This window comes from Ictalurus punctatus, chromosome 22 (assembly GCF_001660625.3).
Source record: "Ictalurus punctatus breed USDA103 chromosome 22, Coco_2.0, whole genome shotgun sequence".
Taxonomy (NCBI): Eukaryota; Metazoa; Chordata; class Actinopteri; order Siluriformes; family Ictaluridae; genus Ictalurus; species Ictalurus punctatus.
In genome coordinates this window covers 9,969,927-9,986,550 of record NC_030437.2, presented here as the reverse complement: position 1 = coordinate 9,986,550, position 16,624 = coordinate 9,969,927, and the positions used below count along the sequence as shown (strand labels likewise).

Here is a 16,624-nt window from a genome sequence, read left to right as displayed (position 1 = left end):
AGACCAAGAGACGGTGATTCAAACTATTATTACAGCACCGTTGGACTGCTATAATTGTCTGTACGTTGGCCTTCCTCAAACTGCCTTATCTCACTTGCAGCTGTTTTCTGGTGTTGCTCTACATTGATACATTGTTGACCTTTTTCATCCATACTCTCCTACCAGAATGCTAAGGTCTTGTAATTAACTTCTTCTATCTGTCTGCCGTTATTGTACTAAGACCACGATCGAGCCTTTTCTGTGGTTGGTCCCAAACTCTGGAACAGTCTCCCCTTTCACATGAGGTCTGGGGGTGGAGGGTTTGGAATAGAAATAAGAGATAGTGAAAGAATGGGACATATGGTAACAATACCTTTACGCTTCATATTTAAAATTATTTTTAATACACCTTAATACATTTTTGTGGTATTATACATTGCAAAAAATAAAGAAGAGCTACCTAACGGTTCTCATTATAAGGATCATTTAGCCTAGTTCTAGACATATTTATTCATTTCAGGCTTAAAATGGTCTTAGTCTTATTCAAATCATTTTGCTTCTCACTGGAAATAAACACTTCAAATAAGCAAAATGATCTGTCAGTATAATAAGACAATTTCAAGCTTGAAATGAGTAAAAACATTAAGAAAGAGTGAGAAATAGTAGTTAAATGTGCCTATATTGAAGATGTTCTTATTTGATTATTTATATAATTCCTTTGCAGTATAAAGCACATAAAGTAAAATCATTTTTAGCATCAATAAAATAAAAATGGGGCATTTTGTACTGTACAGTACATAAGGGTTAATAACTTTTAGCTTAAGTATATGTCTTGCAAAAGTTTGACATAATTAATCTAATGTATTCTAAACCCCAGCCAGTAGGCAGAAAAATAAGTCTGTGGCTGCAAATTAACCCGATTTCACGGGACAACGGGAGACTTGGCAACCCTGGTAAATGCAGCCTCAAGAAAAATCATGAGAAACTGAACAAAACGCCATGATAATGTCTTATTACCTCAGGTAAACTCTCAGACCATGAGAGTTAAAATAAATAAAACCTGCACAGTGCTAACTCTGAGTTAGTGTGAGACCCTGAATCTGTCTGGAGCATTTTAGAGCAACACTGACCTCTGCTGAGAAGAAGAAACATCACAGGCCACACAATAATACTGCAACTTTTTTTTTTTTTTTTTTTTTTACTATTTGTAAATGATTATAGCAAATAAGAAATTCCACAAGTATAACTTTACAGAATTAACAGTATATAACTGCTTCAGTCTGTTATTACTTAGTATTTACTGTACATAAGAGGAATAAACATGATTAGAAAATAATGACAAGCACCAAAAGAATTTGGATAACAGTCCTATTTAAACTACTACAATCCTAAAAAGATCAACTGGAATGATGACCAAAGAAAGGAAGACTCTTCTAGTCCAGCAGTTCCGTCATATTACTGGAGGTAGAAAATTTTAGTAAAGTATCATTAAGCGCTAAAGTCACACACAATTTTTTTTGAAAAAATCAGATATATGACTCGTACCATCCTTACCTTGGCTCTGGAAGAGGACATGGGTCTATAACACAATAAAATATTTGTCACAATGGATTTCATAACAGCGGGAGATAAATGTGTAAGATGTCATTAGATCTGATTTATAAGAAATCTCTGTTTTGTGCTGGCAAGGGTTCAAACTTTCCTTTTAACCCTATCGTGAATCAACTTTCACTATCCAAATCCAAATACCAGCCATCTTAACATTAAAGCTGGTCAAATTGATCATCATCCTCTACATACATTCCATGACATTACAAGCACTATGAACATACTATAGTGTAAGATGATCAAAAGGTACTAGAGTCTATCTCTAACATAATGTTTATTCTCTCTGTCCAGCATTATATTTGCTCTGTAAACATCACAAGGCCTGCAAACAGACGTCCCACACAGATCTCGGTCTAATGTCTTATTTACTTTTTGCTCTGCATCAAACTCACCCAGAATGGTTGGTGTAATGATGGCCTCCTCAGGAAACCCAATAGACAAGGCAAATGATCGGAATTTTTCTACCACCTCCGGCCTGACTTCTGGCTTTCGCCCTAAAGTATACATATAGAGAATTGGCAAAGTTGTCAGTGGGTCAAGAAGTTTAGGTATAACTTGAATTCTGCAGGAACCTTATGAGCTCACCATAGAGAGCCAGCTGAGTGTATTCTTTGTTTATATTCTTGTATTTCAGGACGACCCCATAGTCAGTGTAATTAGTTTCTACCACTGTAATGTCCTTTTCAATCTTGTGCCCTTACAATAAAAAAATAATACAAGAAATTGTTTTTTAAATTTTTTATTAAATATATTGTAGACTGGAATTTTTTTTTAGGTAGAATGTATGAGCTATCATAACATAAAGAACAGGACTTACTTTGACTGAAATAAGTAAAAGCTCCAGGAAGCTCCGTTTTCTCATAGACATAAAAACTTACATCGCAAGTCTTTTGGCTAAGGGCAGAGAAAAAGATGGCGGAGAGATCACATAGAAAAAAAGTAATTTTGGTTTAAATAGCAAAAATAATATGTGTACTCTTAGAAAAGGGTTCTTCCAGCTTTAAGGGTTCATTGAATAATTAATAAGGGTTATATTCTTCCATAACATGGAACCCTTTATGAAACACTGTTTTAGGTTTCTACATAGAACCCAAAGGGAAAAACTGAAGAACCCATAGAGCTCTAGATTTTCTAAGAGTGTATGTACATGGATTGGTCAAAAGCAGATTAGCTGAAAATAATTGTTACTCATGCTGAAAAAAAAGATGGAACTGTACCTGTTCATTGACCACATGGTAAGGTTGGCTCCTCCATCTTCATTAGGGATCAGATTGCCTCTTGAGAGCAGAAAGTTCTTTTTGTATTTAATAACAAATGGGTGGTCATAAGCCAAGCCAACACGATACCATTCACCTGCAAACTAACAAAAAGATGAACAACTATTAGAGCACATGTATGGATTATGCATAAGGAGATGATGATGATGAAGCCGAGTAATTTTTTTTTTTTTCCAATCTGGAAATGAATAGATTTAGATATGATGCCACACAGGAACATTTACAATAACGAAAATGAAATCAGCAACCGAGTAAAGCAGACATGGTCTGAGGTTTGCAATGGTTTTGGTATTGCTATGCATCTGATATGGCATAAAAAGGAGAAAGGTATGATCTAGAATGCAAGCAGAATCTGTCGTCAGTTTGAAGGTTTAAGGTCTTGGATGTATTATGGACTGCTTTCTTTACTGAACCAATAAATAAGAACTCATTCTTGTCACTGCTGACCTACAGAGTCTAGAAGTTTCTGAGTGGAATTTGTACAAAGGTAAGTTGAATGTCATAAAAGTTGAGTGTAGTAATGAAAGTGAAGACTTGAACAATATGTATAGAATAGATTCTCTTAATAGAATTGGCACAGAGTCAAAGGCTGCACTTACATCCAATGAAATGTGAATGTTAAGGCCCCTGGAGTCAGCAGACGCAAGCAGTGAAAGTAGTCAGTTAGTCATTCATTAGTATATTTAACCAGAGCAAACAGGTTACTCAATTAGAGATAAGTGAGGAATTGAGTGCAAATGATGCAGTAAAATAGGAAAATAATTATTTTACTTTATTTACTGTAGCCACCTTATAGTAACAGGGGATGTGACAAAACAAACAAGATTAATTAAATAAGATAGTAATAGGACAGGGAACAGGAAGACATTTTGTTGTTGCTGTTTTTTTTTTTGTTTTTTTTTTTAAAGGTAACAATGTCAGAATTGTGATTGGGATTAACAGGCTTGAGAACATAGAAGCACCTAGTAGAATTAACAGACGAGGAGTTGGGCTAAGTATAGAGGTGCAGAATTTAATTATCTTTGAGTAGTTGCCATTAGAGCATTGATAAGGCCAGTGAAGTAAGGAGATTTGGCAGTAAGTAAAGCATCTGATAGAAACAGCTAAAGGTTCTAAGAAGGCCACATAAGATCAAAGTTAGATTTCTGTTTCATTCATATTGTGACGCTCAGATGTGTACCAGAGAAAAGAAGAGGTAATTGCACTGAATTATTATAGAGGGATTGTGAGAGTGAAATTTATACTGGCTTTGGATATAGACTATGAAAGGACAATTGGATCAGAGGCTGATTTAACACAATAAGCAGAAATGAAATACTTGGCAAATGTATTGTTTGGTAAGTCAACCATACATATAGGAGTAGTAACACATATTGTCTGGAATTACAGCTCAGAAAGAAAATTAATCAGACTTAGGAGAGTGATATAGCAGTACAATGGTGGAAAACGGTTATTTAAATGCAAGGTATTTAAAAAAGATATCCGAGTTCAGTAAGTTAATCTCATTATTGTGAATTACATACAGGCCTCTGCCAGAGTGACAAGATTTAAAGATGCAGCTAAAGTCCATGAGGGTTGTTTGATTAAGTATTGAATTTCTTGCTAATGTTTTATTCAAATTAACCTTACTTATTGAAGCTTACAAATGGAGTCATTCAAGTTTGCTTAAAGTCTCTTCACTTTTAATGTTTTATTTTGTTACTGAATCCTAGTCATTTTACTTCATTCATTTTTGCAATACTTATATGTCTCTGTTTGTTGCACTCAATAAATAATATTCTTTATCACGTGCATATCACGTACACTCACCTGTTCCAGTTCGAAATCCGGCTGGGGCAGAATATCAGTGGAGTTGTACGAGTGTGTCCATAGCACTATGCTGCACAGAACCGCTACAGCCAGCAACATGTTAAAACTGTAATCCAGGCGCTCTGTGTTTAAGAGCAAACCTCAGGCTGCAAAGCTGTGAATGCTCTTTCAGGAACCTGGGGGTTTTATGTAGACAGCCAGCAGTGGGAAGGGTTCATGACTTAGGGCAGGACAAGTCCCTAAACGCAGGCGTATGCACGACTCCAACCCAATAAAAAGGGATATCAAGTAACAGCACATTCCATGAAATCCACTGAGGAAAAAAAAAAAGCACTACAGATACACAAGTTTCCTATCAGGTCTTCTAAACTGCTTTTAGGATTTATTCTCTGGACAAGATTCAAGCAGCAACATGTTTTCCTCAAACCTCTAAAGACAAGCAAATATTGGGCACAAAAGGTGTCCTGTTCATGTTCATGAGGTGAGATGTGGGTGGGTGGTTGGTTGGTTGGGGGGAGATCTACAAACAAACCATATGTCACGTGACTACAAAACAGATGTGCAAAGCAGTGGGGCACAAAATTCAAGAAGGAACTAGAATCTATTTCTTAAGAAAATAAAAGGAATAATAACAGAACGATTGCAGTTTGAAAGGGTTTTATAGTAACCCCTGCTGTCTTAACAAAACAGTTAATAATTTTATTATTTACATAAACAAAAAAATTTTTTCTCTTCTTAAAACTGCCCCCCCCCGTCATTTTAAGTTGCACGCAGGAAAACACCTTTTTTTTTTGTCAAATAGTCAATACAATTCCAATTTATTAATTTAAACCTTACCAAAAAAACATTTAAAACAGCACACGGATACACAGTCTTTAGGTTAGTTTTCTCAAACACATAAGCAAAAACAAACTAATGGGAAAGATTATAACCACAAGATATTATTTACACATGTATTAAAGTTAGTTTATTGGTAGTTGGAGGTATTTTCAGTAACATTAGCTTATTAGCTTCTTATTAAACATGCAATTCTAACGTGTTATTTACTGTGAAGATGCATCTGAACTAAAGTGATCTAATCAAGTACCTTCAGTGAACTCTCATAAAAAGCTTCAAACACAGGCAATGTAATGTAAACAAGTGCCATTTGTTAAAGATCCCTGAAGATTAACTTCAGAAGATATGAATCTGATATACTTTAATAGTACAAGTGCCTTTATTACCAAAAGAAATAAAAGACAAACGTAAGCCCCAGTACACATGTACTAAAAGGGTTATCAGTATCCCTTGTATGAGCACCTTCTTTATAAGGACAACTTTGTAAATAGTTCCCGTTAGTAATCTTTAGAGACAAGTGACCAGTTGCTATTCTGAGTCATTTTGTTCAGTAACTAGTATTAGTTCAAGAAATCCAGAGAAGATGTCCAAACTTTTTTTTACTTTGGTGCTAGCAGTGAGAACAGAGGCTTAACTAGAGCTTAGAGAGAGTGAGCTCCTTTAAAATGTGCCTGAATTTCTTCCAGTGTTTTGCCTTTAGTCTCTGGGACAAAGAAGACAGTGAAGATGACATTGAGGGCACAGAGACATGAGAACATCCAGAACGTTCCAGCACTGGTTAGGAGATCCTGTAGGATTTCAATAGAATTATTATAAGTTAAATATTATCTCCAAAATCATTCATTTCAACACCAAAATTTCTTGTAGGGGTGTTTCCCAAAACAAGAACAATCGGGAAACAGATTAAGCTTTTGTCTTTATCTTACAGACATTATTACCTACAATAACAGTAATGACTGCTCATTATATCAAAGCACTGCTGATCTCTGGAATCTGAGTGATCAGAAAGTGTTGATGAATTCTTTAACAACAGCTCTGACAGTAGTGCTGGCTATAATTCAAAGCACAAGTTTATATTAATTCACTCATTCTAATGCAGTACCGTGCAAAAGTATTCAACCCCCTTAAAAATCATCAGATTAATCTGGATTACAAATGACGCATGACGATTATTCCAGCCAGTATTATTATTACACACCAAGATGCTCTTAAATTAAATTTGCAAAACCAAAATTCATTATTTGTCAGCAGACCTTTAAAATAAAATAAAATTTAAAAGATGCTCACACAGGTATTCCACACCGTCATGCTAGTACTTGGTAAAGCCACCTTTTGCTGCAATAACACACCACTCAGTGGTCACTGATTATTTTCCTACAAAAGCATGCCCCATCATATTTAATTAATATTTAATAATCCTTACTTAATACCCCAAGATAACACTGAACCAACGTTCAGTGTTCACTGTCCCATTAGTAGCCAGTTAACAACTTTATTTTTGGTTTTAACATTTGAAAACACTCTTACTGTGAGATTCTGGAACGTCTTGGTGACAATGAAGGCACAAGTCCAGTTAGTGAGTACACATGCAGCACTTCCGAGCCCTCGAGCTTTGGTGGGAAAAATCTCAGACATCACGAGCCACGGTATAGGTCCCCAACCCAGTGCAAAACCTGTTAAACACATACATTATAAGCTAACAGAGATGTCTTCTAGTGCTTAGCATTTACTGAAACCCAATTTTTGGTCAAAGATAGAGCTTTCAGATATTCAAATATATACAGAAATAAACACACCCACTAGGATACATTTTAAGAACACTGTTATCATTAAAAAATTAAAAATTTGAACAATGATGATTCCTACAATTTAATCTAGCAACAACAGTCCTAACAGTAACAATTTGAGCACATTTTTAAAACCTGTATAAAAGTCATATTGCAGTTTACGAGACATTTATACAAAACAGTTTAGAAATTAAAGATCCAGATAAACTAGATCTTCTTAAATAATAGTTAATTATTAAAATAATAATAGTTACATTTAAATAACCTACGTTCAGGAGCATTTAGAACAGTGTGCTGCCACTGCTTTCCTTACTGGCATCTTATTCTTAGTATCTGTGAGCTTAAGCATTATAAGAGTTTTGTAAATTTGAGTTACACAGGAAAAGTCTAATTACCTGTTATAAAAATGCCCATGCTAGTAAGTGCGAGCCAGGACAGATCAGTGTGTGTGGCTTCACTGACTGCATCCTGGGCTTCCATAATTGTGCTTAACAATGTAGCGTTACCGTGGTTCGCTGTAGACACCTTGAAATAAATACCAAAAGCTGCTTCACTCACACACATGGCAACACCTGAACAGTAGAAATGAGAAAGTGAATAGACATTTGTGTAACAGACATATGAAAGTGTAAAGGTATCCGTGTATAAAGGAGGTGAAGTATAAATGGCAGATGCTGACCTGACAGGATGAGGAGAACTTTTCTTCCAGCTCGATCCATGACTAGAGCCGCGACTGCTGTGAAGATCACCTGAGTGGCTCCTACAAACACTGACGCGACACTGCCATTCTGAGACATAAAAAAACAAACCTAGCGTTAGTTTTATTTAGCTGATAATCACATTCTATGACTCGATCGGTAGGCTCTAAATTTGGCGGATCGTGCGAACCGATCGCAATTTGATGACGCAAAACGTGAGGATGTAAAACACATGATGACGTTAAACTGTATCGCTGCAGTCATGTCATCACCGGTGTGAAAGTATTACAAGGTCTCAAGAAACAATGAAAAATTCGCCATTTGCCGTGTATTTTTAAAGGACTATTGTTCATTGTAAAATGAATATTTGTTGTGCTTATTTATTTAATTCTCAATTAAAATAACAATCTACAACATTACTTTAAATAATATAACCAAGGCAACATCTGTGGTATTACTTTATCTGAAAAGCTTACTTATCACTTATATACAGTCTGGTGAAGTGTTCTGTTGTTGGATGTTTATTAAAGGTTCTTTCTGCCTTCTTCCGATCAACAACAGCCTTTTTACAGTCTTCATTGAACCATGGGTTTTTCCGACGGCATCACTTTGTTGATGTTTTTGGCACAGATTTGTCTGCTATTCAATCAGTATGTCAGTGAATTTCTTTATCCGATCTTGATGTTCCTGCCAGTCTATGTTGAACTTCTCATAGCACAGTTTTTGAAAAATATACCAATTAGCTTTTTTAAAATCGCCATCTTGAAGTGTCTTGTTGAATGTCTTCTTCAGTAGATGTTATAATCAATGGATAATGATCACTCCCACAGGGATCCTTCCATACTTGCCATGAAAAATCAGTTACTATTTCAGGTTCACACAAAGTTAAATCAATAGCAGAATATGTTCCATATCCTGGATGCAAAAATGTGCTTGAACCATCATTTAATAAGCACAAATCATTATTATATGAGAACTCTGCTATTCTTCTGCCTTTGGTGTTTGTAGGTTTTCCTCCCCAGAAAGTGCTGTGGCTATTAAAATCACTCATTAATACAGTATGTTTGGTGATGGTAACTGTTCTACCATTTTGTCCAGTTCTTGTATTATCACAGAGATATCAGACGGTATATAAATAGAGCACACAGTTATGGTTTTATGAAAAGTTAGGCGCACAGCCACCACTTGCAGGTTTGTATTTATTGACGTGGCTATGGATTATGTTGTGTCTTACTAATATGGTTGATCCTCCGGATGGACATTGTATATTTCGACTAAAAATGTTATCAATATTATACTTTTTCAATGTCAGTTGACTATTTGTTGTTAGATTGGTTTCCTGTAGGCAGAAAGCAATGGGATTCAAAATAGTTGCTAACTGCTGCAACTCTGAAAAGTCTGCTTTAAATCCTCGACAATTCCACTGAATTATATGATTCCTCATTTTCAGGTAGGTAAGATAAGTATCTGACTTTTACCTTTGCATTTTGGAGACGAGCTTCGACTTCGGGAATTTATAGTCTTTCTCACTATTCACCCAGGTCAAATCAGTCTGAAAGTCAGTGGTGCTCATGGTTGGTTTCACCACAGAAGTATATGTTTTCCTCAAATTAAAGGATGTGGACTCCTCAACCATTTTACGTGCTTCAACATAGCTGATTCTTTCAACACATTTTATTCTTTGGATTTCTTTTTCCTTTATCCAAACTGGACATTCTTTTGTTGAAGCTGAACAGTTGCTGCATTTGGACAATCTTGAGCATCATGATTCATGTCCTTCTTCTCCACAGTTGCAGCAGATTGCTTTTCTTTTACAGAAAGCAGGCAAAATTTCTGACAGGTGTAGCATCTCAATGAGTTTGGAATAAAGATACTGACCTGTACACTCACATATCCAATCTGAATCCTCTCTGGAGGTTGGGGTTTATTAAAAGTCATAATGTAAGTACCTGTCTTAATGATCTGTTCTTTTTTAATTGTGATCATTTTGACATTCATTACACCTTGTTGAGTTAATTCTGATAGTATTTCAGCCTCATCCATGTCGTGTAGCTCTCTAGTGTATAATTCCTTTGCTGCTGTTCAATGATGGGTGATAAGATGCCTTAATCGGAACATTTGCCAGCATACATGTTTTCAGCACATGATTTTTTCAGCATGGCTTTTCTTGGAACATTCTACTAGGATTTGTCAAGATCTTAGCTTTTTAATGTCTTTAACTGTTCCTGCTATGCCTGTAATGCCTTTCTGTATTGCAAACGGAGACCGTTTTGTAAGAGGCATGTCTGTTGTTTGTGATTCTAGCAGTATAAATCTCTGCCACTTTTCACTCTTTTGGGAGTAAATACATCCAGCATGTGAATCATCATCCAATGTTTGTTCTATCATCAATCGTGCAAACCTGAGGAACTGGTTCGTGCATGAACATAGCCTATGTTTATCCATAAATTGTTTTGAAACAGCAGAGCATGGTGATTAGCCCATATTTGGTCCTCATCACAATTTTTTCTAAAACCACGTTGTCTTGTGAGGGCAAATATGTTTTTAGTTCTATTAGAGTAATGCCTCAAATACAAATGAATATCAGATACAGATTATTCAGAGCTTGATTAAAAATTCCTACCTGGAAGTGTGCTAGTTCAAATATAGTTTGTGCATAGAACATGATGGCGTTGATGCCAGTGAACTGCTGCAAGAGCATCATCATGATGCCCACTCCTAAAGGTTTATATACACCAGGGTCTTTCAGATCAGCCAGACTGAGGCTTCCTTCCTGTAATTAAACAGAAATGTGTTTGTAATATGAGCAGACATACACTATACGGCCAAAAGTATGTGGAAACCTGACTATCACACCTATATGTGCTTGTTGAATATCCCATTCCAAATTTAGTCCCCCTTTGCTGTTATAATACCCTCCAATTGGAGGATGGGGATTTGCCCATTTAGCCACAAGAACATTAATGAGTTCTGGGGTGCAGTAAGCATTCCAGTTTATCCCAAAGGTGTTCAGTGGGGTTGAGCTCAGGTCTCTGTACAGGCCATTTGAGTTGCTAGTCAACTCGTGTCTTCATGGCACTCACACACACAGGCACATTGTTCCAGCATGACAGGTTTGGGCCCCTGGATTGTGTGTTTCTGACTTCGCACACATATGGGTGTGATGGTCAGGTGTCCACAAACCTTTAGCCATATAGTGTATTTCTTCTGCATTTGCTCACTACACATATCAGAAGTGCAGATAAATGCATTTCAAATACTAGTTACATTTAATTGTATTTTTATGAAGAATATCAGCACTATTGTGCCATCATTATAAGATTATACATTGATTGATATTTATTTATTGTATGCAATTAATTTTAGATTCACTTAGATTCACTTCCATTCATTTCAATTTAATATTAACACAATTTGTAATATGAATATGGAAAATTAGTTTCATACCTAAACATAATTAAAACACACCACTGACATCTATTTACAGTTAATCTTTAACTCAGATTTTTCTACTGTAGAATAATACTAACTGTAGACGGACAGTGGATAGTGACTACCAAGCCTACGTCTTCCTGGGAAGAAAGCGTAATAGATCTTTGGAAACACCCACTCTGCTTGTATTGGTCAGGTGTTTAAGAGAGCAAGTCAAGTAATGACTCATTCCTCATTATATTATTTATTTACCCTTTTAATTATCAGGAATTTAATATTCATCACAAACCTTCTATCCCTTACTTCTGACTGAGTTTTCACATTGCCTTCTGGTATATGTACATAATGTAGAAATGTACAGAATATAGAAATGTAATTCTTTTTTGTTATGTTTTCCATGACATTTAAAAAAACTTCTTTCTTTTTTTTTTTTTTTTACAATCAATTTAAGATTTATTTAAGGGTTCACTAGTGTACTGGTGCATGAACACTATGTAATTCTTGCACACAACATCTCATCAGTTTCATCATCAGTTATTAACTTCTGATTTGTCTGAGTAAGAACAGATCTGGTCGTATAAATGCTTTATAAATGAGACCACTATCCTATGGCTATAAACATTATCCAGACTATAAAGCCTCACCTCATATCGAGAGGCTGCTTCTATCCTGGCACATTCCCACTCAACTGGGGTGTCGCGTCCTCTAAGGAAGCGCAGTGCCTCTTCTGCTTCACTCCTCTTCCCCCGAGACAGCAGGTAGCGGGGCGTCTCTGGCATGAAGCACATACACACCAGCATCAATGTAGGGGGAATGGAGGAGGTGACGGCCAGCCATCTCCAGTCCAGGAACAGGCCTGAGACCAACATGATCAAAGGTTTAGTCATGTTTCGAGACACACTTCTCCACTAGAACAATATGTATTGCATTCAAATTGACATTATATCAAAAGTTCAATGGAAATATGATGGAAAAGGCAATTTTGTTGGGTTCACAGTCACCCCTTAAAGTTTTGATATGAAAGGAGTTTGTGAAGTCCTGCGAATCGTTATGAGTACTGTTGTTGGTACAATATAGGATAACTTAAATCAATATGTAAACTTAAACAGTGACAAATTCAATAAATAGAGCTCCAGATGTGCCCTGTTTTAATAAATATGCTGTTGCTGTGTCTTCACTTCATGGATTCTTAGTTTCAAAACATTTGTGACAGTTTTTTTTTTGTCAGGATCCTGAAGGAGTAGACACAGTGACAATAATTTTACTAAATCAGACTAAATTTGATTAACGAAACCCCTGCTATCGATATATTTGTTTGATTTATAGCTATAGTTTCTGAGTCTGGTGAGTTTTAGGGTAAAATGCCATTTTAAGCACACAGAGAAGACAATGTTCCTAACAGAGCTTGCCCAGTCTATTTAGTTAATGACATACGGATGGTGAAAGATGCAGCACAACCTGGCAGACTCTAACTCTATTATAAAAAAAACAAGCAGATAACTGAAAGGCAAGAATTTTAGTCTCGGTGTGACACAATTTTAGTTTTAGCAGACACCACCGGCATAAACTGTAACATTTTGTTTATGAATAATTCTACTGAGGGAAGGTTATATTTCTTGATGCCAATACTAAATTAAAAAGTTTTTTTCTTTTAATATCTATTTAACAATCACAATTGGGTGACAGTCATTCTAGATCCTTCTAGGACTGATTTCCCTTTTCTGAACATTTGCATGACAGTGTGTATTGAGTGTGGTAAAAAAAAATATATATATAAAAAATACTGATACCAGTAATATAAGCTCCCATGATTCCTGTCACTACCATGAGCTGCACACAGGAGCCCATTGTTCCTCTTACACGCTCATGAGATGTTTCTGAGATGTAGAGCTAGAGGAGCAAAACATACACAAAATGGTGAAATTGGCTACTACTAACTTTAATTCAACATCATGCCTGAAATGTCACAAGACCAGAGTTATTATTTACAAAGATATTATAACACATGTAAAGCAACAGTCCATAATTTAGCAATACTCCAGGAACAGCTCCACCAAATCGACCAAATGGAAGGTCACTGGCCTATATCAGACTCGTTAAAGACATTCTTTCACACTGAAAACATCAATCTTAACTTCAAAAACATGAGAAATTACATGGAGATATAAAATAATCTAAAGTCTCACAAGTATTTCACTCATTCGGTTAGAGCACTGGTGTCAAAAAGTGTACACAGTTATATGCAGTCAGTGAAGCTGGTTTAAAGGTCCTTCTGTTGTGTCAACAGACTGCTGGATTGTTCTAGAAGTCATCACAGACTCTACCTGAATAAACATCAAGCCCTGACACTAAGTCATGACAGTTTACTTTTTACTTATAACTGAATTTGATTATTTTTGGGTAATTCCAGTGTGTGTGTGGCGATAAAAAGGTTTTTTGTCTTGTAAAGTGTGTCATTGCCTGCAGAAGCCTAGTGTCAGGGTGAGGTACATGGTCATGTGACCTACTATAAAGAATGCTGAGCAATGTTCAGAAATAAGACAATGCAGATATACAGCAATTCAATGTATCACCATTGTAGATAAATTCTTGATGGACTGCGTTACAGTATATGCACCGTCCCACAAACACATACATATATATATTTGTATAAATACATGCATATATCTGTATTTCAGTACAAGTTAAGTAAAAAAAGTTTAAAAAAAAAAAAAAAAGTAATAAAGTTACTTTTTAAGTAACTTATTAAGTAATGGGTTTTTTGTTTTTTTTAAAGTTACTATAAAGTACATTGCACAAAATATCGAGAGAAACAGGAGGATTCCTTCAGCACTTCTGAGGCTATAGCAGGTGAAACCAATTGATATTCCTACTCAACTGGGGTGTCGCATCCTCTAAGAAATGTGTGTGTATACTATAGCAGTAGTATTAAAATATATAAATAATACAAAATTAGAATTTTTAAATATTATACGACTACTACTTGAAACAACAAATGAAATGAAATATAATGTAGCAATTTGAATGCAAGGTTGCCATTTACTTGGAATTACCCTTCAGCAGGTGAAGTGCTAAATGTCGACAACATATTCTGACTTACAGGTACAACAAGAGATGTAACGCCACTGGCTACACCAGTAAGCACCCGTCCCACATACAGCATCCAGTGGTTCTGAGCAGCGATGATGACAGTGAAACCGAAAATGAACGGCAAAGCACAGAACATGAGACTCAGCTTTCGCCCAATCTTCTCCACCACCCAGCCTCCTAGCAAACCTCCGAGCCCGGCTCCAATCGTCACTACAGACTGTGAAAGATAAACGTTAAACCTGGTAACTGATGTAGAAATGCTTTGTTTTGAGACACAACAGCAATGTTACACAAATGTTACACACAATTCCTGCACCCATAGTAACATTTTCTCAGTATGCTTTTCTTTGTACTTCATGTGACAGATACCTATTCGACTTAGAAGAGGAACTGAAACTCATACTGCATCTTTTACAAGACATAATCTATTGCCTAGACTTTAATCTTTAATAGTCTTTAAAAATCCTAGATCTGTTCCCTAGAAGCTTATCCCTTAAATATTTAGGCATTTCAGACCTCAATTAAATAAAAAATTATTTTAAAAAAATTATTACTTTCCAGGCTCTACACTTAAATGGCCCACTCTTGTAACTACATACACTTTCCAATTAGTTTCACTGTAGCTACTAACTAATCCATAGTAGTTTCTGAATAATACGCCTTGGGATGAATACTTGAATAATGATACGGTTATAGAGAATTATAAATTAAATGCAGGATAGCTCTTCTTGGTAAAGAGGCTATATATTAATTATTGTACATTGGTGTTCAAGATATGAAGCAGGAAATGAGAGCAGGTTTTACTCAATAGGTTATTCAACTTTCAAACTGTGCCTTAGCCTCATAGTTTTGCTAGTTGTTGTTTTTTTTTTACCCCAAACCAGGAACCTTCTTCAGCAGTGAGTCTGAGCCTTGGGTCAGGAATTTTCTGCAGATCCGGTATGGCAGGAGAACTGTATCCAAGCACGAAGCCAAAGCTGAGGGGGCCAAGTACAGCGGCGAACGTGGCCATGTACAACTTCCCATTTTTGACGTTGCTAAAAAAATAAAGAAGAAGAACATTTCAACAGACTGACAAATGTTATGCTGCTTTAACATGCATCATTGACTGACTATATCCAGACTGTAAAAAAATAATTCGTACATATCCACCCAGCTACCAGTGTCTTCCACAATCACCTTGTGCTGGAGCTTAAAAATGTGGATATGCATTTATGTAAATTTGTCCTTCATAACATATAAATGATGTATTTTAACAGGATTATATTTCTTCTTGAAACGTAAATGATTGATATTTTATACAGTTTGTGATCAGGTTCTACTGCAGAAGCAAATGAACTCCTAGATGAAGTGAACCTGTAGAACGTAAACTAGAACATAAACAAAAACAACAACAACAACAACAACAGATAACTGACTAACAGAATAGTGGTGGGGTGAAGAAAAAAAATTCTCAATGATCTCAAATCCCAATTGATTAGCAGTGGGAATTACATTAATGAAAAGGAAAAAAAGTGAAACATAGGTTTGACCAGTAATATTTATTGGTGAGGAGGGTTTTGGGTTCTTGGTAAACAAAACTTGAATTAAGTGAGCCAAAGCTCATGATTTGTTGCTCATCTGAAAACAAACCAAATCAGTTGAAAGTATGGAATGAATAACTATTAATGTTATTTGCAAAAACAATAAGTGAAGACTGTTTCAAAGCTCAAACTGAAATCCTTACTTCAGATAGGTCTCTGTTTCAGACCTGTCCTCTGCTCTGTGCTCAGTATTCTCCTCCTCTGCCAACAGTGGCCTCGACTCCTCTTCATGATTCATTGCAGATTTGAAAAGGTTTTTACTCTTGTAAACTGCTCTTGAACATTACTGCATAAAGAGTGACCCTGCTACACTCATTTCACTAAACATATCCCGCGTGAGCGACAGAACAGCGCTCATATTTGTCAGGTGATAGACATACCGACATCACATTAACTTCCGCCTTTAATTTCAAAGTAAAAGCATAGCAAGCGAAAGAGAATTAATGAAACTTTTCAAAACTCAAAACTCGTATTTAAAATTTATTCGTTTATGTTTTTATAAAAGCTAAATTACGTTTCTTTTA

General features: G+C 35.9%; 2 protein-coding genes across 3 annotated transcripts; both read right to left on the bottom strand.

The window, feature by feature from the left end:
* Positions 1-1,157: 1,157 nt before the first annotated feature.
* lcn15 (lipocalin 15) lies at positions 1,158-4,862 on the bottom strand. Of its 2 annotated transcripts, none has more exons than XM_017452357.3 (7): positions 4,674-4,862; positions 2,805-2,947; positions 2,405-2,481; positions 2,173-2,283; positions 1,980-2,081; positions 1,525-1,558; positions 1,158-1,437 (listed from the first exon to the last, which is right to left on the bottom strand). In XM_017452357.3, exons 1-6 carry the CDS (start codon positions 4,770-4,772, stop codon positions 1,530-1,532), a joined length of 561 nt encoding a protein of 186 aa, XP_017307846.1. In that variant the 5' UTR covers positions 4,773-4,862; the 3' UTR covers positions 1,158-1,437; positions 1,525-1,529. The 2 variants fall into 2 exon arrangements, with proteins under 2 accessions (XP_017307846.1, XP_017307845.1); XM_017452356.3 differs by having other exon boundaries at positions 1,534-1,558; positions 4,674-4,858.
* Positions 4,863-5,614: 752 nt separating this feature from the next.
* Positions 5,615-16,496, bottom strand: slc2a8 (solute carrier family 2 member 8). The gene is made up of 10 exons (XM_017452355.3): positions 16,244-16,496; positions 15,392-15,554; positions 14,528-14,734; positions 13,218-13,317; positions 12,072-12,283; positions 10,619-10,768; positions 7,977-8,085; positions 7,693-7,869; positions 7,038-7,183; positions 5,615-6,298 (listed from the first exon to the last, which is right to left on the bottom strand). The coding sequence occupies exons 1-10, from the start codon at positions 16,336-16,338 to the stop codon at positions 6,152-6,154; spliced, it is 1,506 nt and encodes a 501-aa protein (XP_017307844.1). The 5' UTR covers positions 16,339-16,496; the 3' UTR covers positions 5,615-6,151.
* Positions 16,497-16,624: the final 128 nt, after the last annotated feature.

Excerpts from the sequence above, each read along its gene's own strand:
- lcn15 (XM_017452356.3), bottom strand. The coding sequence starts at position 4,772 with ATGTTGCTGGCTGTAGCGGTTCTGTGCAGCATAGTGCTATGGACACAC. Across the intron at positions 2,948-4,673 it reads CGGATTTCGAACTGGAACAG|TTTGCAGGTGAATGGTATCG; the intron begins GTGAGTGTACGT and ends TCTTTTTGTTAG. Across the intron at positions 2,082-2,172 it reads CACTCAGCTGGCTCTCTATG|GGCGAAAGCCAGAAGTCAGG; the intron begins GTGAGCTCATAA and ends TGTATACTTTAG.
- slc2a8 (XM_017452355.3), bottom strand. The coding sequence starts at position 16,338 with ATGAATCATGAAGAGGAGTCGAGGCCACTGTTGGCAGAGGAGGAGAAT. Across the intron at positions 15,555-16,243 it reads GAAACAGAGACCTATCTGAA|CAACGTCAAAAATGGGAAGT; the intron begins GTAAGGATTTCA and ends TTATTTTTTTAG. Across the intron at positions 14,735-15,391 it reads AAGAAGGTTCCTGGTTTGGG|TCTGTAGTGACGATTGGAGC; the intron begins GTAAAAAAAAAA and ends TATCTTTCACAG.